This window comes from Crinia signifera, chromosome 1 (assembly GCF_055691185.1).
Source record: "Crinia signifera chromosome 1, ASM5569118v1, whole genome shotgun sequence".
Taxonomy (NCBI): domain Eukaryota; kingdom Metazoa; phylum Chordata; class Amphibia; order Anura; family Myobatrachidae; genus Crinia; species Crinia signifera.
Window position 1 is genome coordinate 181,603,200 of NC_139217.1, and position 24,917 is coordinate 181,628,116.

Consider the following 24,917-nt stretch of genomic DNA (forward strand, 5'->3'; position numbering starts at 1 on the left):
CTGAGAGGAATCTTTTAAAATAACTTATATCCAAATGTATATGAGCCCCAAAGCAGTTAGTAAGAGTTAAGGTCTATACACACTGGGTGACTATGCCCAGCGTGTATGGGCAGCGATGACCGCGTCTGCAGTCATCGCTGCGGGAAAAGCCGCTCAGTGCATACACACTGAGCGACTTTCCCCCTGCCCGGCACCGACAGAGAGGGGGGGCGGCGTTGCATAGTGGAGCGCTATGCAAAGCCGTCCTGAAAGCCACTCATTAACCAGCAGATGAGCAGCTTTCCCGGCGATGTTGCGGGAGCGCAGCAGCAGCATTCACCAATCATCGCCGGGCCATACACCCTGGGCGGCTTTGAGCTAAAAGCCACTTAAACCTGCTGTTTTGAGCAACTTTCAGCTCAAAGTCGCTCCAGTGTGTATGGACCTTTACTATACTTGGTAAAGTGCTGGGAAAGGGTGCAGATGATTCAATGCAAATGTATCTATCTCTCATTCCTTTTTTCCCCCCAAAAAATGTAACTAATGTGAGCTAGGTGAAATGAGGGAGATTGCTGCTATTTCAGGGAGTCTCCTGCAGAATGCAGGAGGGTAGACAACTTGAGTTTTACATGTATTTGTATTTTAAACAGGAACACTGAGTCATCATAGGTGCTCTAGTCAGGGGCGTAGCTAAGGGTTCATGGGCCCTGGTGCGAAAGGTCAGCTTGGGGCCCCCCTACATACAACAAAATTAAAATCTCGGTCTGTTTATATTTTAATACATCAAGTATATTATGTTAATAATAGAACTAACATTTAAACATAGGATAGCAGTTTATTGAAATAAAATATTAAAAGAACAAAGATGATAAAACTGGAGAGGCCCAGGTTACTGGAAGCTCAGCAGGGCATGCTGGGACGTGTAGTTCCACTGTAACAGTGGAACTACACATCCGAGCAGTTTTAGCAATTTGTCACATAATCTCAAAAGCCTGACAGGACTGGAGTCAGTGCTGTTGTGGAACTACACGTCCCAGCATGCCCTGCCACAGATTTTAGGTAATGGATTTCTAAAACTGTGACAGGGCATGCTGGGACGTGTAGTTCCACTGTAACAGTGGAACTACACATCCCAGCAGTTTTAGCTATTTTCCCCATAATCTCAAAAAAAGCCTGACAGACTGGACTCACTGTAGTCTGTCCGATATAGGGTGCCGGGTGGTCCTGCTCCTGAGTCCTGTCCTGGCACAGCCTACACGTGCTGTGTGATGGCGCGGAAGCGGTGGGAGAGGGAGGGGGAGGTTGGAGCCCGCGTGCGTCGCGCTGACGTCACGCGGCAAGGGGTCCCCTTCCTATTGGCTGCCTGCGGCTGGGGACGCTGCAGCCAATCACAGCTGAGATACGGCCACCGTGTCCCGTCCCCAGCCGCAGGCAGCCAATAGGAAGGGGACCCCTTGCCGCGTGACGTCAGCGCGACGCACGCGGGCCCGCAAAGCAGCACTGGGAACGGGTGCGTCCTGTTCGCATCCCTCTCCCAGGCCAGTGGCGGGGGTTGGGCCCCCCTGGCTCAGGGGCCCGGTCGCATCTGCGACCGCTGCGACCCCTGAAGCTACGCCACTGGCTCTAGTGCTTCACTTCCAGCCCATAGTTACCAATCATCAAGTAGCTGTCATCAGTCCTGCAAACTAGAAATGGAAAGCACATACAGGATACGATTGGTTGCTGTGGTTTGCAGATTTGGGCATTGTTATACTGCTTTCACATTGCAGAAATGGGTAATGACACGGTATTCTTAAATGGGACTTTAAAACGGGTCTGAGCCTTGAGACCTTTCACATTGCAGGTGAAAACCCTTTTAAAAATCATTTAATACCATTCAAACATTCAACCCGTTTAACCCCCAAGGGACACGTTTCAAGCCATTGAAATAGAGCTGTTCAAACTGCCAAAAAACGGCTTTAAAACGTGTAGGACTCTGCTTTTTAACCGTGTTGAAATGCCGGTTAACTTTAACCGGTAAATCAACTCTGGCACATTCACATTGCAGCCTAGATGTTTTAAAATGGAAAAAAACGGCAATATACTGTTTTAAAAGTGCAATGGTTAACCCTCAGCAAATGTGTGGAAAAACATATAGTGTTCTGTTTTTGTGGGGACAAAGTTATGATTTATAAGCTGCTCATCCGTATACTGAAGCCGTTTTGAAATTTAAAGTAATCAAAGAAGGGTTATCCAGTATCCTGTAATCCCATTAAAATTATTGCTAAATACATATGTAGGTGTCTTGACTCCTTGTTTTGAATCATCCAGTCCTATCAATATTTTACTTCTGTTTTAGGTACCCGTCTTACCTGGCACCAGAAGTAATTGCTCAAGGAATTCTAAAACCAAAAGACCCCACTCAGTATGAGAGACCTCGCCCCTCTGGGCCAAAGTCAGATGTCTGGTCACTGGGTGTGATTTTATTTGAACTATGTGTGGTATGTAGAACTATACGTACAGCCGTGTGGAGGTTGAGGGTGGGTTCAGGACAGTTGGTGAATTCTGCGGTCAATGACTGAAGGTGGCTATCCAGGATATCGCAGCATCTGGTATTGCTTAGCCATGACCTCACTGCTGGAGGAAGTAGTGGAACACCCTCTACTATAATGCCAGTTATCGGAGTCCCCAGCCAGACGGTCTGTCCCCATCCACCCACTACTGTCAGCCCTTCTCTTATGATCAGACGCAGCTGTTATTATCCTGATATGGATTGGTAGTAGCATTACTGTGAATGTGGATATTAGATGAATAGTTATATAATAGGTCACCTTAAATGTTTTATTTAAGGCAGTGGTTACTTTATTTTTGACTTTTAGTTGAGATAGAATAACTAGGCATCTTTTAAATGTCATGATCAGTTGCACATACAAAATACTGTAGACAATATTTTACATGAATGCATTAAGGACACTGTCGCTTTCCAGTATTATTATAAAAAGTAATGCATGAGAGCCATTTGTTACCTACTACTCTATGGCATTCTGTCACTGAACTGCAAACCATTCATCAGCTTCCTAGCAGAGTACGATCCATTCAGTTTGACATATTCACTGAAATTCTTATTGTACAAACAATTATTTGTGTAAATAGTGACATAGGCTTAGGGGGGAAGGGGGGTTAAGTTTACTCCCCCACTGTGACAGGCAAGATGTTCATACATCATGTCAATGTAGCTTGCTACGTCACCTCAGTAATAAAGCAAATCATGAAGTGCTATAGTGGCATCACAGGTGCAGCTATAGTACATCTACAGATCCCCAGGTTTTGTGCGACTCTGCTTGTGCCGAGCATCTTTTTTTGTGTATCTAAAGTGTGTTAATTGCTATCTTCCACAAAACCACTTCACAAGACTGTTCTGATTAAATGTATATGCGCCGCAACACTTGTACATCTGTTTGTGAAGGAGTCCAAAACTATACAAAGTGCTGTGATACAGTGGCTGCAGCTTTGTTTGCATGCCAAGCTCAGTTCTCCTTTATACACACTCTGTTATATCTGTGTGCAACTGAAGCAGTGTTGCATAATATATTAATTATTGCAGTCTCCTGAAGCCATTTTGCACACCATGATTAAGATGCACTTTTGAGAGAGAAAGATGCTATGGAGCTTGACCTGGCTCACTTGCGTTGTGGTCCTGCACCACATGGCGTAATAGGCTAAGTGTATGAGGACACATCTGTAGGTTTCAGCATGTATATGGTTCATTTTGATAGTACGGATCTGATTTTGTCATTCTCTTTCTTATTTTCATAGGGGAGAAAGTTATTTCAGAGACTGGACATATCGGAGAAGCTGAAACTTATTCTCACATTAGGTATAGAACAATATCAAATCCTCTCCTGAGCTTTGTGGATATAAATAAATAGTGTACCCACACTCTGTGCACTTTTCTGAGTAAGGAAATCATTATTATATTATAGCAGCCTTGCTGTACCCCCTAACCATATACTGTAATTGCTCTGAACACAGGAAATAGAAAGAACTTTGTGGGCCCCATAGCAACATATTGAAGGGGCCCCTGTAGCAATGCTAATATTATGCCCCATAATAGAGCCCTAGTTCATTTTCTGAACCATATCAGTGCCTTAGTTAATGATATGCCGCAAAGTAATGGAATAGTTTATTTTATGAACCACAGTAGTTCACTCATTAACATGGCTGCCAATGCACATTATGTAACCCAGTACCCCCCAATTCACATTGCTACACAATGCCCACAGTTCATATTATGCCACATTAATGCCTCCGCTTCATACGGTGCCACATTACAGTTTCCCAGTTCATATAATGTAACATTATGATGAGCAGGTCCAGAGATATAAATAGATATGTTAGCAATAGTTTTAGGGCTCCTACGTATGTCCCAATGGTGAAAAATGTATATAACACATGTTACAGGGAAGGTACCCCCACTCAGCTCTGGACCCCATAACAGATACACCCCCTGTACCTATGGTAAAGAAGGGGGCTCCTCCTCTCAACTCTGGGCCCAATAGCAGCAGCACTTACTGCACCTTTGGAAACTACACCCTTATATTGCAGTGACTTCTCAACTAATAAATCAACTACCTACATTCAATTTTTTTTCCCTTCATCCAAATAATGAAGCAGAGGGAAGATTGATTTAAAATCTAACATAGATTTTGTTTATGAACAAAATGGATTGCAGTGAGCTGTAACCTGCATTAAGCCCATATCTGATTTTAGCAGACATGAATTGGTCTGTGGACCATCACTGCAGGGTTGGCATCTTCACTAGTGTTGTCTGTCGGACATGGTCCTTAATATGAGCATGGCTGGTAGACTTTTAAGCCTTGCTATTATGTCTACCAGGTAGAGGCAGAGCAGGAATCATTTAAGCATATGTTTGTTTTGCTACATGTAGATTTCCATTCCTGATGTATTTGGCTTTCCAGCCCTAACCATGTAATTCCCAGCTTGCTATTTTTGTGCGGTTGCAAGTGTTTGCATGTTCATCTCAGTCCTCATTTTCTTGTTATTCTGTTCCCTCAGGCTGTGTTGATGACATTGTGACCGTGCTTGCTGAAGAACACGGATGTGTGGAAGTGATAAAGGTGTGTGAATCGCTTTGCTATTCCCAGGAAATTGCTGTTACAGCTACTGACATGCATTTTTAAAAAGTGTTATTTAGTGCTATTCCCTCTAGGTGGTGCTGTGGAGTCTGCGAGATTCCCATTTCATCATTTCTAGCAGGGAGCATTTCAAATCATCCGTAACAGGAATGGAATTGAATTTTTCCTTTTTCTGTAGCTGTCATCACTGTGTATAAATGCCTGTTACATCTGTTTAGCTCTACAGCATGGATCAGCAAATGACTTGTAATGATACTGCACAGATTACCACCCTCACTAAGAAATCGTATAATATTGTAGTGCTGTGAAGCTGCTGTATGCTGAATATTAGCAAATATATAATATTTGATGTACATAAATATTGTCTTGTCTTGTCTTGCTTGAATATCGCAGAAAACATTATCCTGATTGAAAACTGATAGGATACACTGTGGTGTTACCTTTCACAAGAAATATTAAAATTTTGATGTAATATAAAGGTCCACCGAGGATGTATGTTTTGTTTACCCACTGTACTCATAGGGAAACACAGGGGGGGTTTCTGGTTGCCTGGAAACCCCCCTCCTCTTGGCAAGTGCCTTAAATTATGATCATAGCATTGGTGTATAATATGATCAATCGAGCTGCCGCCACATCATAGTGTAAGGGACAGAGCAGAGCAGACTCTATGGAGACTTAATTGACAGTAACAAGCAAACAGCCCTTTTTTCTGATTATCAGCTAATACCGTTGTTTATTCTGAACCAACACTATCTATCTAAAATTGTTCTCATTTGCTTTAGGAATACTTTGTGTTTCGGGACATTTTCTGGATTTGACATTATGTTAATCATTGGGGAATTGCTTAAAAAATTAATGATCCAGGATCTGTAACTAAATCACTAATCCAAAAACGAATCTTCTAATCACATCTATTTTTGCCATCTTTATTTTAATTCAAGTTTGAATAAAAAAATCAACATTTTTTGTTATCACACCAAGTGCAAGTCTCTGCATTTATAAGATATAGTTTCCCCAACTAAATTTGGGAGCACCACCAACTGTGAGCCGTACCTGTCAGGGAGTTTACAGCATTTATGTTGGCCAATACACTCATTTGATTTTCCATTAGGTCTGTGTTTCATGTCTGTTCTGTAATATTAAATAACAAGTTATGTGATTAGACATTTGAAGTGATTTGATTGGTTGGTATGGTAATTTCCTGAGCTGGACTATTTGAAATCATAACTGTGTAGATTGCCTATTGTGTTCGTCTTGTACAGCTGAATGTCTATGTTTTGCAGGGTCTCCCAGGAAATGTTTTAACTTTACTGAATAAATGTCTCACGTACCATCCATCAAAAAGGTGAGCAGTATGGTACAGGGCAGTGATGAGAATCTTATTAAGTAGTTCCACACTCACTCTGCGTAACATTCTATGTTGTGTTACAACTGTAAATCAGGCCATAAATCAGGCGGGCGATTCCCTGATGCTGGTCCAATCTGTTCATCCAAAACGCAGATCGTTGGACTTTGATGTTAGGCGATAATCCATAGTGGAATTTGTGAAACAAACCAAGCATGTTACATAAATTTAGATAAATTTTTAGTTGAAATCGGTGAATCGAGGATTTCCAAGGCTCTCTATCCCCCTTAATGTGTGTGTGTGTGTGTGTGTGTGTGGAAGGGGGATTTAATTCAGCACCATGTGCCTCCATGATGCCCAGAACAAGCCCTGCTAAGATTTTGTAGTTAGAGGGTAAACTAGACCAGACCCATAATGAGTATTGTTATGTTTTTGTGTGCTACTGCTTACGTACTAATGTGTACATTCTTTTGTAGGCCCACAGCTGAGGATTTGCTTGCAGACAGTGTGTTCAGTGAAATATCTCCCACATACACTCCCTTCCGCCAGCCCGCTAGCCTCTTCTCCTCTGCTTTGAGGTGTGCTGACCTCTTTCTGCCTGAAGACATCAGTCTTCTCTGTAAAGGTACTGTGGCTATTTGGGAGATGGAAATGAGATACGTTATACAATATAAATGTTACATGAGTATGCGCAAGTGAATGTGGAGAATGAACACCTGTCCTCCCATTATTTCAGATGAAGGCAGCGACTTTCTCTCAGAAAGATCCATTGAGGAAGTCTACCACCTCTGGTGCTTGGCTGGAGGAGATTTGGAAAAAGAATTGATCAGTAAGGGAATTATTAGATCTAAACCACCAGTTTGCACATTACCAAAGTAAGTGTAAATATTTGTAATACTAATTACATCTATTATTTTTTCAAAGCGCTGTCTCACTACTTATTAAAGGGCTAATTCCACATTCTGATTGCGTCAATCTGATACAACAATTGCATACTTGCGTAGTCTCCCACAGGTTGCAGGAGACTCCCTTTTCAGTTCCCTGCACCCATGTAAGAGAGGCCACATATCCCTCATACCACCCACCTTCTAGTAAAGCTGTCGGGATAAGGAGATTAATGGGAATCCCAGAGCTGAATGCAGGGGGCGGGGCTAAAAGAGGCACATTTGCATCATTTAGTCCTGCACCCTACCCACAGGTAGCTTCGATGATTGATAGTGTACTCCATGTTCTGAATTTAAACTACTTTTTTTTGTATGCAAACAAAGAAAAACCCCAGTATGCCACAAGGAGGATATTACCTGTACCATATGTGCTGTAATGCTTACATAGTATTGATGAGGTATTGCTTATAAGGTGAAAGTGCATTGCTTTACTTATTCCTATGCACATCTTTGTAATATAGCCTCCTGCTGGAAGATGGCGAAAGCTTTGGCCAGGATAGAGACAGAAGTTCCCTCCTGGATGACACAACAGTGACGTTGTCCCTCTGTCAGCTTAGAAACGTAAGAACTTTTTTTTTTTAGTCTTTAAAGTTTCATTTTCAGATATACTCCTGTGCATGTGGCAAGCAGTATAGAGAATGATTTGCTTTCACTTTTTAAACTGTAGTAAAAAAGTGATATACAGTGGTAAGAAAAAGTATGTGAACCTTTGGAATTACCTGGATTTCTGCATAAATTGGTCATAAAATGAGTCAACTCATGCGCTGAGCAATCATATCCTGTGTGTATGAGGCAACTGTCGCCAGGAACACGTTCCCGCGACCATCCCAGCGGCTACCCCCCAGAGATCAGCAGTGTCTCCTTTTCATCAGCAACCGTCTCTGGTGATGAAAACGGGACCCCATGTGTACAGAGCTTAAGTAAATCTGAAATGGCTTACCACAGTACTTCAGAATAGAGTAGCATATAGTATGGCATTGTCTTTGGTCACAATTTGTAGGAGTCTACTACAATACACATGTCAGGTCTACTGCTGTTAATTATGAAAAGTCTGCAGTTATGAATTATTGTTGAAAAATACAGCATGAGCCCGCTATTCATAACAGATGCTAGGCCTCACAGGGGAAATGACGAAAGCAGAGCCACATTACCAAGAAATCCTTAGACGATGTTGGGATCTGTTGTAGTCCTGGTACTTTGCGTTCTTTAGCCATCTGGCAGATTCCTTGCAGCTGCAGGAGAACACTATTCTGCCATCTTGGCTCGCTGGTCACATTCACTTTCGAAAAAGTGGCGTTCTCACTTTAATATGCATGCGTGGTTCAGACCAATCTATGCAGAGCACATAATGAGATCTGTGGCACTGACAGTTGCACTATTCACACATGAGTGTACAGTGATGAAGCACACCGGTTTATACATAACCCTTTTAACTTCATACAAAATCCTCTTTCAGTTTCATTCTTATGTCATTTGGTGTAAGTTTGTTTATATTTCATGTTAATAGTTTTATGGAAATGTATAAAAATGATGTCACTTCATATTACTTATCTTCATGTTTTCAAATTTTAGAGATTAAAAGACGTGCCTGGGGAAGCGTTTTATCCATTACTAGGAGAAGAGTGAGTATAGACTTATAGCTATTGTTCTGTAATGGTTGTAGATATGGAAGTCCAATAAGTAACAAGTACTTCAGTCATTAGTGATAGCCACAAGGCACTAAGCCAGCACCTCGCTGCCCCAAGCATTACATCTTTTTCCCTCGCACCCTAATGCACAGGAAAACATGTAATGTTGGTAATTATCAAAAACCACCACACTGCCCTAATAACTGATTTGTCCCCTGTAAGTCACAGAACCTGGTACATGAAATCTGCCAGTGATACATGGGGTGTTTATATAACAAGCTTCTAATTTGTTCCTGTCTAATTGCTTTCCAGCCAGTCAAACGTCCCTCATTCTGGTAGTAGCAATGAGCTCTCTACCTCCACACTTCCGCTGATAATCAGGGAGAGGGACACAGAGTATCAGCTCAACAGAATTGTCTTATTTGATAGGTTACTTAAGGTGAGTATTTTTTACATTACTGTGTTATTCTGAGTGGATTTCTTGCGCTACCCATCAGACAGAGACAGCTATTACACAGCCCAATAAAGCAAAAATTGTTTACAGTAGTTGTCAAATATAGGGTATTTTGGGGTTAGCAAATTCATTTTATTCAAATTAGTTTTGTCAAATTGCCTCTAGTTTTTGAAATAATGGATACACTCAAGTTATAGGAAACTTAGCCATAACGCATACATACTGTATGCAAATCTGCAGGAAAGTTCTAGAAGGAGAGACAAGCAGTTGTTCATACAGTAGGTGGCCGGCCACTGACAGTAGGCAGGTGAGCTGGTCTCTTTGTCTATTGTGTTGTTCTAGTGTCTCATTTTGTATATCTCAAATTTTAGAGCTAATATAAAGGCCCCCATACACTGGCCTGATTTGTCCTAAGGACAAGTTAGACCAGTTTTCCCAGAGCAGCTCCCTGGGAGGCTCACATGCGATCTGGCACTTTATGTGCCATTTTTCCATGCAATAAATCGCATACGATTTATTGCATGCAATTCTCCTGGGGAGGGGGCAGGCTGCGGGGTCTGGCCAGCTGGTGGTGGTGGCAGGCAGTGGGCAGCTCGTAGTGAGGGGCAGCAGGGTCCGTCCAAGTGGCGGCAGTGGCTTGGAGGCTGGAGCTTGTGCCGCCATTTTGCCGGGCGACAGGATGTGGCTGCTGAATATTTTAAAATGACTTGCCTGACGTTGATTGGCTGAGACTTTCAGCAAATCAACATCCAGACAGTCATTTCAAAATATTCAGCAGCCACATCCCGCTGCCCGGCAAAATGTCGCTACAAGCTCCAGCCACCGCTCAGATGGACTCCACTGCCTACCACTACTATGAGCTGCCCGCCCACCACCACCAGCTGGCCGGACCAGGCCGCACGGGGAAGGAGGTCCCAGGTCGGGTGGTCAGATGGCCAGCACAGCACATCGGACCTGAGGGGGCATCAAACTGAGCCGATTTAGGCCGATTTCACAGCCCGATTTGTCGCAATCGGCTCAGTGTATGGGCACCTTTAGAGGTAACCCAACAATATCTCAAAATCGCTCTAATATGATTAGCACTAAAATGAGTGCCATTCAGTATTATATATTGAGTTTGATTTCTAATGGACTACACACATTTTGTTGGAAAAAAACAATGTTTTTTATGCATGAGCTTTAAGACAAGTTCTTTCATTTTCTTTGGTTGCACACTGGATGTTTTTCGCTCTCCATTGTATCACTTTTTGAAGCTTGGTGTATCTGGCCCAGAGTCAATTCAGAGGAATTTGTGCATCATAAAAAAAACTCCTCTCTTTATGTTATTGGTAGATTGTACTTTGTGACATATTTGATCTATTCTAAGCAATGCTAAAGTATGTTTGTGTGTTCAAGGCTTATCCATACAAGAAAAATCTAATTTGGAAAGAAGCCAGAGTGGACATCCCTCCCCTACTGAGAGGTTTAACATGGGCAGCTCTCCTGGGTGTGGAGGTGAGAACTAAATGATAATTCCTTTTTAAAACAAATTGGTATAAATTGTATTTTCTAGGTAAGACTGCACAGATTATATGTCCTTGCTTGCAGCGAGCCTTAATATAACTGACAGTAGAAGACAGGAAATGCCATCATTTTAATTGCAGATCTTCATTTATAAAAGATCTGGCTAAGGCTTTGTCACATATTAATTAATCCAGCATTGCTCATAGTGTTGTTCAAGGAAGCCACACGGGAAATTCAGATGCATGTCAGGTACTTTCCGGAGTTCATTTCTCTTGGTGCCCAAACAATGGGCCCTCAGCATATTCATTTATATAACATTTCACATGCAGCATTTAAACCCTCTTCATGAAATAGGCCCAAGTATTTTGCATTTTTCAGCTTTCTTTTCATTTTAACTTAAGGGCGCAATTCAAGAAAAATATGATGCTACAGATAAGGATACACCAATACCTACAGACCGGCAGGTAATGTTATTAGCTCTGTCTAGTATAATTTTGTGTTTATTATATATTTGGTGTAGCAGTGTCACTGCATTCATTATAAACGATGAAAGCCCATGGACTTCCTGGTCTGAGCCACTCTGCGTATGTGACAGTACCGGCTGCGGTGCATGCTGGGAGGGATCTGTGATGGATCCCTGAAACTCAGTGGCGGAGAGATGACAGTAGGCTTCTATAGAGCAACGCCAGCATTTTCTGGCATTACTCTATATTGTGAAAACCCGGCGATCAGGTTTTAGTTCATGCATCTCTCCCATAATTTGCTTTTGGATCTTCTGACTGTTGGACAATAAAACAAACCCTTCGTACCTACAGTATTACACTATTTTCAAACTAAGGTGCAAAGCAGAGGAAAAAGTACATAAATGAAAGCAAAAAGTGAAGTATGTATAAAGAATAGTGAGGCTAGAAGTGTGGCCAGGTATGTGCTGTATTTAATGCTATGGGTGCATGGCCACGTCTTCTAATTTTTAGGCCAAGCCCCCTGAAAGTACCTGGGTATGGCCAGGCTCTCTACTGCCCTTAGTAATAGAGGTGGAGGTCACTGTGTGTTCGAAGATGATGGGCTGCAGCAGGAATACTAGGTGGGAGGGAGGGCAGTAGCAAATAAACATGGAATGCCAGTAGAGAAGTTGAAATATAATTAGTACAAAAGATGAAGTAATAGATTGCATATAATGTGATGAATCCGATAATAAATGATACCCACACAAGTCTTGCTGAACCACAGCACTGCTCTTTATTGAGATGTCAGGATGTTAGTCGGCATAAGCCTCTGATTCCAGACATCACACCAAAACAGTATTCCCAGGATAAATATGGTAATGGTAAAAACCTGCTCACTGCTGCCGTTGGGGCTAATTGAATAGCCCTGCCACTTCAATTAGTCTGCTAATTGAATCTCCCCTCCCACTTAGTATTTCCCATAACAGTCTGTGGAATACTATTTAGTATTATTTATTTATTATCAGTTTCTTATATAGCGCATACATATTACGCAGCGCTTTCCAGAGAATATTTGACCATTCACATCAGTCCCTGCCCCAGTGGAGCTTACAATCTATATTCCCTACCACATGTACACGCGCACACAGACATTCTAGGGTTAATTTTGTTGGAAGCCAATTAACCTATCTGTATATTTTTGGATTGTGGGAGGAAATCATGAGTACCCGGAGTAAACCCACGCAAGTACGGGGAGAATATACAAACTCCGCACAGTTAGGTCCTTGGTGGGAATCAAACCTATGACCTCAGCGCTGTGAGGCCATAATGCTAACCATTACACCATCCGTGCTAGCCTTTTTTTGCTATAATAAAGAAATGCTAATAGTAATGAGAAACCCACGAAGAAGTAAACAAGTACAGTAGATAAATAGTATTAATAATAATAATAATGATCATACAGATACTAGATTGTACCAGTATAGCAAAGCGAAGACACAGGACAGCATAACAGGAGCACAGCTAATACATATAATAGTAGTGCAGAAGCTAGGACATATAAGGGCAGTAATGAAGTGACGCAGCTAGCACACAGACTAATAACCCAACAGCCTAGCTATTGCCTCAGCTATAGCTTATATAGTAAGCAGTCAAATGTAAGATATCATGTATTATATGCATATGATTTAGTGGACCTTCTACCTTTTTATAGTAAACTTAGAGAATATCTATATGCTTCTTAGTGCTGGTTTTCTTTTTTATCATTTAACAAATATTGTTTATTGCTTTGCATATGGTTAATCCATGTTGCCTTTTGTGCCTGAGATGAGAATTCCTTTATACGGAATGTTTTTCAGATTGAGGTAGATATCCCGCGATGCCATCAGTATGATGAGTTGCTGTCATCACCTGAGGGACATGCAAAGTTCAGAAGGGTGCTGAAAGCTTGGGTGGTGTCACATCCAAACTTGGTATATTGGCAAGGTAAGGAGTGCAGCAGCAAAGCGGTCAGTCAGCAGAATGTGTGCATCTAGATGTTCAGTATTAACACCAAAGCCAATTATCTTGATTTTATGGTTACATTTTTCCAGTATGGGTAAGCAGAAAATACAAATGAACTCCTATCTCAATTTGTTCAGCATGGGAAACATGCTTATTCCTACCACAATATATTACATTTTGGTGCCAGATTAGTACAGGTCACGGGAATGACACAGTTTATGTAGACGGACTTCTTAACTACACAATAACCCCATCTATAAAGCTATTTTATACTAATACTAGTGTAATGGATATATAGATAAACCTATTTATATAACATTTTTACAGAAAGTTATTATTGGGCTTATTCAGACCCGTTTGTTAGGGTCCGAATTCGACCCTGATTTCAATCGTGAGGGTTTGCACATGCGCGAATATACGCATGTGCAGACCCCCTGTGTGAACGCCTTCGGCAGGTATCGCAGTCGCCAAGACGTTGGCACTGTGAGGGGAAGGCAAGGGGCGTCTCCTTAAAAATGCTGGGCATTCCCCTGCACATGCAGGCACATGTTAATGCCTGCTCAGGGCGGGCAGCTAATGTCATATGACGTCAGTGCCCATCCTGAATTCTGCCATCTCCGGCCATGATTTATCTGCGAACTGGGAAAAATATAATTTGATGGTCAGTGCAGCCTCTGCACCACACTGTGCACCACACTGTCTGCACCAAAGCCTCTGTACCACACTGTCTGCACCACAGCCTCTGTACCACACTGTCTGCACCACAGCCTCTTCACCACATCCTCTGCACCACAGCCTCTCTACCACACTGTCTGCACCACAGCCTCTGCACCATTCTCCAGTTCAGCTGTAGGTCAAAGTACTTTACTTTCTTACCTGATAAAGTTTAGAAAGAAAAAGGGTCTAAAGACTCGCCACATATCTTTACCCAAAGATGGAAAATAAAACCATTTAAAGTTATCACCTCTTTTCCCCTTTATCTTCCTTAAATTGTTTAGCAGTGCTCTTCAAAGTGACAAAAGAGGGTGAACCCTGTTTCCTCTAGGATGTAAGCTCCTATGAGCAGGACGCTCTAACCCAAAGTTTTTCTTTCTGTCACTGCATCCAGCGGTGTTTCTCAAATCCATGTTCCTGGGAACTTGCCTACTTCCTGCGGGAGCTGCTGTCAATGATGCAATTCTATGTTCTATTTCTACTTGTCAATTTGCTGTTTGTTTATTGTATAATTATGTATTATTTGTTGTTTTTTAATGCGTTGTTTAGTCCTGTTCAATGTCTTCTCTATTCAGGCCCTATAAAAAAAGCGGATGCAGAACAATTGTGCACTTTCTAGATAATTAAAAACGAGAGCCTACATTTGTGATACCAGATCATATTAGATCACCTGATATTAAATGTAATTCTATATAACTGATTTTCTAATTCAAAACCCAGGAAACAGAGAGAAAACTCTTTTAATGCCTGTCATTTTATGTTGCTAGGCTTGGATTCATTGTGTGCTCCCTTTCTTTACTTGGATTTTAACAATGAAGGTACGTGTCTATTATTTCTAAAGGATAATGATTACTAAATCTAAACCAAAAGTTAATAATAGAGAACGAAGGCTATCAATTCTTTCATAGCAAGCACAATTAAAAATACTGTAACTTATGTTCTATCAAAGTAATGGAGGCTTTTACATATTTACTCAGTGGCCACTTTATTATGTACACCTTTCTTATATTGGGGAGGTCCCTTCTTCCTTTTTTGCCCCATAGCATTCTAAATTTTTAATGCCATAGTTTCCAAGCTCTGGAAACATCAGAGATTCTGTTCCATAGTGACATGATTACACAAACAGATGCTGCACATTGAGTCTCTTACATTTTCTATGCTGGGAGTAGCCATTAGAACATTACTTTGGCGTTGAAACCACGATCATTTGGTATCAAGGAGCCTAATGTGTACCAACAAAATGTTCTCCACAGCACAACCGCAAGCTGTAATGGCTGGCACAATATAAGATGGTTCCATAAATGAAAATGGACTAAGATGGTAGTTCTATTGAAGAAACCAATCAGATTCTTCTTCTTAAGGTGTCCATACACGGTGCGATACCACCCGTGCATCGGATCGCACATGTGCGTTCCGCGGGCAGTACAAAATGTATGTACCTTTTGCACTGTGCGATTCGATGCCCACGGGAGCGCGCATTGCATCGGATCGCACCGTGTATAGGGGCCTTCATGTCTGTGCCAACCCCTTCCCTCTGCATGCTACAGCAGAAATAGAGGTTTATCAGTCCAGGTAACAAGTTTTTGACGGTGCAATTTTGATGAGCGTGTATATACTGCAGCCTTAGTTACCTGTTTTTAGAGCATTGAAGTGGAACCCGGTGTGGTCTGCTCTATTAATTAAGCATTTAATGTGATGTGTGTTCAGAGAGGTTCTTTTCCATGCCACTAGTTTAAAAGCATGGTTATATGAGTTACTGTCAACTTTCTGGCAGCCGTTATCCTTTAACCACTCTCATTAAGAAGGCACTTCCACCAACAGAACTACTGCTCAATGAGCATTTGAGCTACACATCCCAGCATTCCCTGCTACAGTTTTGGCCATGCTAAAACTGTTGCAGGGTATGCTAGGATGTGTAGTTCAACAACAGCTGGAGGGCAAAAGGTTCCCCATCCCTGCTGTAAACTCTAGACACTGCTGGAAATTAAAATCCCAAAGTCATTTAAATAACATTTTGGTGCTTCATTTAAACAACCACTGAACCTGTTGACCTTGTCTGCATAGTTTTTTAAATGGGGGTGTATTCAATGAGGCGGCAAGCAGCAGCAATGGGGGTTTGTACAGCAAGGATGGCTTTTCTTTGGCGAGGAAAAACCATCCTCACCGTCCAACCCCCTTGCCGTATTCAATGTTTGGGAGAAATCCTCAGAGGACAGCGAGGCTCCCTTAAAATGCGAGGATCGCTGCAAATGCCATCCACCATTTTAATGGGCACACTCACCATTTCCACTTCGCTGAAAAGAACCAGGGAGGTGGAAACGGCAAGTGTAGGTGGGGGGCAGTTGAATACTCTGACGGCAAACTATCGGCAATGCTCGACGTCAGAGAATTGAATACCACCCATGAAGTTGCTGCCATGTGATTGGCTGATTATATTCTTGCATTAACAAACAGCTGTGCAGGTGTAACTTCTAAGGTGGCCACTGTGAGTATATTTTACAAATGTTTCTAATAACTATTATTTATTAATTTGTGTTTGCTGGTGATATATAAAGGAATCATTATACCCCTAGATAATCGTGGTGGAAGAGCTGTGTTTCAATAAATTTGCTACTTGCCTGTTCTCTCCATTCTGCCAACTCAGTCAACAGATTTTCACTGCAAGGCCACCCAGGCAGAGGGTGTAATAGAATGTACAGCTCTAACTAAACTTTGCTAAACTTTTCTCAATATCTAATGATCGCTGTTTAAACAAAATCTGAATTTTCTGAATGCCATTTTATGGTTGAAATCACATTTTTAAAGCAAGTTGAAAGAATAAGTAAGGTAGTCACACCTAAATCTTGTGCTGTGGAGTTTGTATTGAAGCATGGTAATGAAGTTTTAGGTTTATATTATTGTCAGTTGGACCAATATATTTTATAATATTTTGGTACTGAGTAATTAATGCAGAAATTATATATCTCCAATGATACTCGCATTTGCCTTGAACTTTTTAGTTGAAATCGCATCGTGTCTACTTTAAATCGATGCGTGCTCCCATGTTCTCCATATTGCAATGCAAAATACGCAGGCAGGTATTTTTGTACTACATTACATCATGTGCTGCACATACTTTTTGTACTAGATCTCATCGCAAAGCCGAGATGCGATATTGTATACAATAATTGTAACGTGTATGGGCACCTTAATACTCACCGAAGGCATTCACACCAGGGGGCTGCACATGTGTACCGACAACATTGGAAAGAGGCCAACTTTGTCCCCTTCCGAGTGTTACTGTGTGGGCACCATTACCGGACACTTCCAGCAGGATTGCAGTAACTAAGATGACCAGGTGTTTGTTTGCATTAACCCACAATCACAGAACCTAAATTGCCAGACGTTAATGAATGAGAATAGGGGAACTTTGGATGAAGATAGTAGTAAGTAAAGGCCATATTCCTGTGATTAGTATGGGATGCGGTCTCAAGGTCTACTAGCATTAGGTCGACAGTCGCTATGTTGACACATGCAATAGGTTAACATGGTCATTAGGTGGACACAAGAATTCGGTCAACATGAAAAAGGTCAACACAATGTTTTCATGTTTGTTTTTTTTAAAAAGGTTTATTTTTTAATACTTTTCTATCCAAGCGAGAATATAATAGTGTCGCGAGGTACCGTGCCTGAATATGGCGAGCAAAGCAAAACACTTATATGGTGTCCATGCCGACTTAAGTCGACATAGAATAAAAAAAACCTGAAAAACTCATGTCGATTCATGTCGGCCTAATGCATGTCGAGCTATTTCATGTGTCGACCTAGTGACTATAGTGGTTGACCTAATGACTGTCGACCCTATGACCCATACCCAATGATCATGTCTTTTAGTGCAAATATTGCAAAAATGTCTGTATCCTCCGCAGCATTAGTAAAGGTCGGAACATAAACTCTGGGAGTCCTGAGCAGCATTAGTGTTATGTAGAAGGATATAATTCCCATAATGCAGCGCAATAAAGCTTTTCTCCCACAGGTCTTCCCTCTCCCAGGTCACATGTTCTTGTTTGGTGGAAGGAATGGAGGGGAGGTAGAATATTGCGCATTTACTAATATAGAGTAGCTATCTGGGCAAAAGTTAAATACAGGTTGAGTCTCCCATATCCGGAAATCTGATATACATAATAATCTGGACTGCAGCATTGTGTGAGTACAACTAATAGAGTATTGCATTGCATTCTGATGGCTCAGTTTACACAAACTCTTTCATACACACACTTATTACAAATAGTGTATATAAAACTATCTTCAGGCTAAGTCAGTTGTTCCGAAACTTTTTTGAATCACAGTGCCCTTTAGCATCAAAACATTTTCTCGCCACCCCTAGACCGAATGGTAAAAAAATATTTAATTAAGTAAATTGTCATCCTTAGGGTCAGTTATATGGTAATGGACAGGATTTGCTACTGTTTGTCCACATGTTAGGTTGATCAGAAATCATTTTAATTGGTCCTGGTCCACCAACTCAGGGCACCCCTGCAAGTGTTCTGAGGCACACCAGGGTGCCACGGCACATAGTTTGGGAACCACTGGGCTAAGGCCCTTATTCTGGTTCACTTGCAAAGGCAAATTCCTTCTCAAATGGACAAAACCATGTGCACTGCAGGTGGGGTAGATGTAACGTGCAGAGAGAGTTAGATTTGGGTGAGTTATTTTATTTATGTGCAGAAAAAATATTGACTGCTTTATTTTTACACTGCAGTAGATCTCACTTTAAAGTAAAACCCCACCCAAATCTAACTCTCTCTGCACATGTTACATCTGTCCCACCTGCAGTGCACATGGTTTTATCCATTTGAGAAGGAATTTGCCTTTGCAAGTGAACCAGATTAAGGGCCTAAATGTATAGGCTTATATGAAACAATGGAATGTAAATGCATTGTGTGGTTAGACTTGGGTCCCCTCACCGGTGAGATCTCATTATAGTATGCAAATATTCCAAATTATTAAAAAAACCAAAGTACTATTGGTCCAAAACATCTCCGATAAATGAGAAGGACCAGATTAACAATGGGGAGGATGGAGTGTTGCACCTCCAGGCTTCCACATAAAAATATGGCCATCATCATGTCAGCTAGTAACATGGTTGGCCACAAATCATGAGTATTAAAATTGCATTGTACACATTCTGAATAGATTGCTTAGAAAGTAAGCACAAATCTCTCAGTGTGTATGTCCTGAGTGATTAATTATCTCCTGCTAACTCCTGCTGTCAATGAATGCAGTCAAAATCTAGTCAAATTGCTTAGAAAGTGACTGCAAATCTCTCTGTGTGTATAGAATGAGAGATACTGATCGCAGTCTCTCATTCTGAGCCACTAAAGGGGCCTACACACATGCCGATATTAAGGCATTTCCTAAGCGACTTTGCTTAGTTTGGCAAAGTCGCTGAGAAAACGCCCCTACATTGGTGTGTGTAGGGGTTATAGCGACAGCAATGTGCGTCCCCGCGCATCACTATCGCTGGCCGAGATTGATGAGCAGTGTCCATCAATCTCGCTGGTCGCCAGTGTTCTCCCCCTGACAGCTTGCTCTGTGTGTGGGCTGTCAGCTCTGTGTGCTGAGCGACAGAGGCATAGAACTGCCCGACTTAGCATAGCTTAAGTCGCTGGCAGAAATCGCCATGTGTAAGCCCCTTAACCGGCCTTTTTTTGCTTAAGAAAAAATTGCGTAGTAAAACTGCTTAGAAAAATCACTTAGCACAAATCTCTGCATATGTATGTGCTCTCCATTGGAGATCCGGACACCAGGAAATCGCCTACCCTAAATAGCTTAGCAAAGTGCTTAGCACACATGTGTATGCCTCTTAACTCTTGTGCTAGTACAATTTGTGCAGACAACAAGCCTTTGTGTTGTGGCTGCAGTCTAGGATGGAAGGGGGATCTATTAATTACCTGTATTCAGTATGTAGAATCCTGGTTTTGGCTATGTATAGTGTGGCTGTAAATGAAGTGTGAGTATTAAATGTGTTTTTTTCTTCCCCTAGCACTAGCATATGCCTGCATGTCTGCATTTATACCAAAGTACCTGTATAATTTCTTTCTGAAGGACAATTCCCATGTTATCCAAGGTAAGCTGTACATGATTGAATCTTCCCCATACTACTCAGTGTAAAGGCCCCCATACACTAGCCGATTCTGGTCAGATTTCGGCCAGATCAGTCGGATCTGGCCGAAATCGGACCAAAATGGGCTAGTTTTGATGTCCCCTCAGATCCGATGCGCGGTCCCTTGCGCATTGGATCTGCGTCGGATGGTCGGACCTGCTGCAAGTCCGACCACCCGACTTGGGACCTAGTGGGGCGGCGCGGCGTTGGAAGGACCAGGGGGGGCTGGGGACGCTGCGGGGGACACAGGCGGCATAGAGCCTGGCAGGGGGAGCCGGGAGCTGTCAGTACTGAATAAAAAAAAAAAGCCCATACAATGAATGGGCGGCCTGTGATTGGCTGAGCGCTCTCTCAGCCAGTCAGCAATTGTATAGGCTTTTTTTTTCTAGCACTGACAGCTCCCGGCTCCCTCTGCCCGGCTCTATGCCGCCTGTGTCCCCCGCAGCGTCCCCAGCCCCCCCTGCTCCCACCAGCAGCCCTGCTCTGTAGCCCCCCCCCCCCCCTCCCTGCTCCCCGGGTTTTTTACATGTGATAAATCGAGACGATTTATCACATGTAAAAAATGGCACATCAAGTGCCAATCTAATCAAGCTCCCCCGGGGATCAGCCGGGGAAGCTCAGGGGGAAGTCGGGGGCGACTTGTCCTAAGGACAAGTCGCATTAGTGTATGGGGGCCTTAAGGCTATAGGAGTTATCTAGCTAGTTCTGTAACAGTAGATTTACACGTGCAACTTTAGCATCTGCCAACATACCTGTCACACACTAATGCTAAATTATTGTAGTAAATAAACATGAAATGATGGAAAATAGGATTATAGTAAACAGCTTTATTATCCTCCTTGTTATATATCCTTTTTTTTTCTCCCATAATAACTTTCATCCCTAAGCCAAGGAACATTCAACAGAGCAAGCTCCATGTTTCATCCATAGACCGTGCTTATATATTATGCGATGACACCTATCCACTTATATCCTGTACAGATGTTCATATAGTGCAAATTGAGTTATCCGCTTCCCTAAGCACTGTTTACATGCTTGAAGTTTGCTTGAAGTTTGTTAGTAAGGATTGCAGCCTGAGGTACAAGACGCACATGTCACTATTTTTATGCTTCGCATAAATGACTGTGTGTTATCACTGTGTTGGCAGGGAAGCATAGCATGCATAGCGTGCCCATTGTTACTGCTACTCAGACAGGTGGCCGGCCACCACCATTTAACTCTGAGGCAGAAGCTAATTGCATAGCAAGGTTTACATAGATGTGCGAGCCCCTTTGTATAAAATACACATGCTGATCAATGTTTGCTTTGCACAAAAAGAGATGATGATGAGCATGAGAAAACAATAGTGTCATACGCCAATGTATTCTTACAAAGCAGGTACTATAATAGTCTGTATTCCTGCACCGCTGTGGTGTGTTACAGCAATATGTAATGTTGTTTGAATAGATAAATTGTCTGTGTCTGTGTGTGGGAGCCTGATGGTTCCCCAGATGGTGGTAATATCACTATAAAGCTTCAGAATATGGCAACGTTTCATTACATTTCTGGGCAATTATTTTGAATTAAGCAATATAGTGCAGTTCCTATATGAAATTGCTTTTGCAATAGTTTACTGGCACCTTTAAACCCTATGTTTTGAAATTTTGCAATGATTGTATGTAAGATTGCTCCTCATACACCCAGCCTTAATACACCATGCAGCATGAGACGCATGGCAGTGTGCATCTTTTTCTATCTTTTTATCTTGAATGTATGCCTTTTATTACGCTGCTAGAGGACTAAACTGCTTCCAGAGTCTGCCTTGATTAATTTGCTGTGCGATACTTGTATATCTGTGTGACTAAGTCTGAATTTGTATACAAAGCACATTGGAACCTGGTTTGGTCCTTGCAAAGCGCTTCCTGTACAGATTCAGACATAGCCACACACATACATAGAAGTGCCACTTATGAAATAAATGTCCGTTTTGTTGCATCGCATTATGATTAAGACATGCATTGGAGCAAAAAGAAGCTCAGTGCAACTAAGGCCGCATAGGACCTGGCATGCAGAGAAGGGATGTTCAGCACAACTGCAGCAATAGTGGATGAGGGCACATCTGTAGCATATTATCTTTCTTGCATAATATAGATAGCCTATTTATTGTTCCTAATTGCTCTTCTGTTATTTCAGAGTACCTGACTGTGTTTTCTCAGATGATAGCATTTCATGACCCCGAACTGAGCAACCATCTCAATGAAATTGGCTTCATTCCAGACGTAAGTGAGCTATAGATGAAGTAAATGGTCCACTCTGAAAATCAGCAGCTGCTTACAAAAATAACTTGGGCACAGATTTTAATATTTATTAGTGAAAATAAGTTAAACAATAGCTATATTACCTCACACCACGTGTAGTAGTTTATATGTTAAATGTACCTATATAGATTTCTTCCATTTCCTTCATTGTCGTTTGTTTTTCTCCCCGGTGAACTGTGGCCTGAAGTATTGCTCCTACATTAATATAGTCATATTTTTTATTTATTGATTAAACACTTTGAACCCAGCTTTATTGTCAGAAGAACGTGCACGTTGATGCTCTGTGAGAGACTGCCATGAAATGTTGGGCTTCCTGCTTGCCCTCTACAATCACTGATTGCAGAAAGATTACTGCAATTTTGTCACTTCTGTATTTTTTTTGAATCATCTGTAAGATCCCAAACAGCTCCGCACCTAGTGACAATTTCCGGGGATTATTTAGTGCAATCAGAGGTTCTGATGTAATCAGATGCCAGGGCCATTTTATAGAGAGATGTGTAATCATTACGCAAAAGTATTGTTGTCTTTTCTGAGTGGACATAATGGCTCATAGTTTTGTCCTTGCTTAGCCCGTGTCTCTGTTGCCATGGTTTCATGCACAATTACTAAAAAATATACGGTAATCCTGTGTTGTCTGGTATGTGCAAGAACTATTGGGAGTCATGGGAAAGATTCATTTACAGTAAGTGCAGGGTTCAGTTGAAATCTTGCACATTGGTCATACTGTAATTATGGAGGAAACTAAATCTGAGCGAGGTTATTATGCCTAGAAAACCTTTTTAATACTAGCGCATGAGGCTCTGACTGAAACTTGTAGCTAATTGAATTGTTCCCTGTTATGCATTTAGCCAGTAGAACAAGCCATTCTAGATGTATGTGTACACCTGTAGCTTTAAATAGAAGTATTGCATTGCACATGAAATATCATAGTTGATATGTATACCTTCTATTCAACTATGTGTTCTAGTGCTCTCACAAAGCTCTCTGCCTCAATTGTGAGCATTGACAAATGCATGATAGCTTTTGCATATTGCTACTTATCCTTTCCCACGCTCACCCTATCATACGATACAAGCTCCATCATGATTTCTGTTATTGTACATTGCCCAATGTTGGCACTTTGCATAATACTGTTCTTTTAAAGATCTCATGTAAATATACCTTGGATACGAAATAGCACTGAGGATCCAGTTGATTATTTTTGCTTGGACCTCTATGTGGCACGATGAAAATAGGCAATACTTTTATAACCTAACATCCCATTGAGTATAATCGCATGGGAATCGCATGGGAATTTGTAGCTAAATGAGTTGGCACCATTGTATTACATTGTGGTTACTGGTAAGAAGCCACATAGGGTCTCCACTGTACTGCAATGTGATGCAGCATTAAAATGTATTGGCTCTTGTATATACCTGTAAGCTATTAAGCATCCCTACTTTTTTTGATCGTAACAGAGAAACCTAGTTTCTCTTTCGTCCAGTCTGGTGACACAGCTCCACGATGGGATGTAGTAGGGTCCGCCAGGAGCCAGGCACCTATGCTTCAATTCTTTGGGAGCAGGCTCCTCCCTCTGCATCCCTTAATGCTTCAGTTTCGTTTAGGTGCCCACAGGATTGCAATGCTGAGTGGCTGCGCTGCAGCCACACTTTTTTCTTTGGAATTTTTATTAGTTAAACTAGGTTTTTATTATTTTATAACATTAGACTTAGTAGCAGGTTTTTTACCGGCGTGTGACTTCTTGCTGAAGTTAATGCACACTAAGAGCTCAACAGAAAGCAGACAGAAGCGCGTCCTGTCAGTTTTCTGTGTGCAGAAAGATGCATTCTGCAGAAGAATGCACGCTCTGCACAGCGCTTGCCTCCGCTTAAACGGAGGTTTCTCCTGGGCTCCGGGGGACCCTATCCAGCGCCTTGCTTAGAAGGGGATCTTGGGGACGGGTCTCTCAGCGATGGCGGCCGCCATCTTTAAGAGCTTGGAAGCTGAAATCGATGGCGGACGCCATCTTTAAGAGCTTGGAAGCTGAAATCCCCTAGGGGAGTTGAGGTTTCTTACAGGACGTCCAGCGTTTCTGGACACCTCCAAGTGGTCCCTGGAGGGGGAGTTACTGGAGGGGGAGAGACACATTTGGGAGCGCCTGAGAGGGAGAATTGGCGCCAGAAGACGCCAGCTACCCCCACTGGAGTCTTGGTCTCTTCCAAACTTCACTCTGGCGCCATTTCTGTGCTTGCTGCGGAGCTGAAAGACAGAGATCCTGCTCAGAAGTCTCTCCTGATAAGCGCTTCCCCCGCTGATCGCTGGCAACAGAACACAGAGATAAGTAGAC

General features: G+C 42.1%; 1 protein-coding gene across 1 annotated transcript in view; it reads left to right on the forward strand.

The window, feature by feature from the left end:
* TBCK (TBC1 domain containing kinase) overlaps positions 1–24,917 on the forward strand; it is a 308,853-nt gene that overhangs the window by 90,091 nt on the left and 193,845 nt on the right. The window contains exons 6-20 of the mRNA XM_083178707.1: positions 2,318–2,459; positions 3,775–3,835; positions 5,035–5,096; positions 6,398–6,459; positions 6,936–7,084; positions 7,196–7,334; positions 7,865–7,964; positions 8,976–9,025; positions 9,344–9,470; positions 10,881–10,979; positions 11,390–11,452; positions 13,291–13,417; positions 14,917–14,967; positions 20,175–20,258; positions 22,467–22,552. Of these exons, the coding sequence (XP_083034833.1) occupies positions 2,318–2,459; positions 3,775–3,835; positions 5,035–5,096; positions 6,398–6,459; positions 6,936–7,084; positions 7,196–7,334; positions 7,865–7,964; positions 8,976–9,025; positions 9,344–9,470; positions 10,881–10,979; positions 11,390–11,452; positions 13,291–13,417; positions 14,917–14,967; positions 20,175–20,258; positions 22,467–22,552 (1,402 nt within the window). The remainder of the gene's footprint in view (positions 1–2,317; positions 2,460–3,774; positions 3,836–5,034; positions 5,097–6,397; positions 6,460–6,935; positions 7,085–7,195; positions 7,335–7,864; positions 7,965–8,975; positions 9,026–9,343; positions 9,471–10,880; positions 10,980–11,389; positions 11,453–13,290; positions 13,418–14,916; positions 14,968–20,174; positions 20,259–22,466; positions 22,553–24,917) is intronic.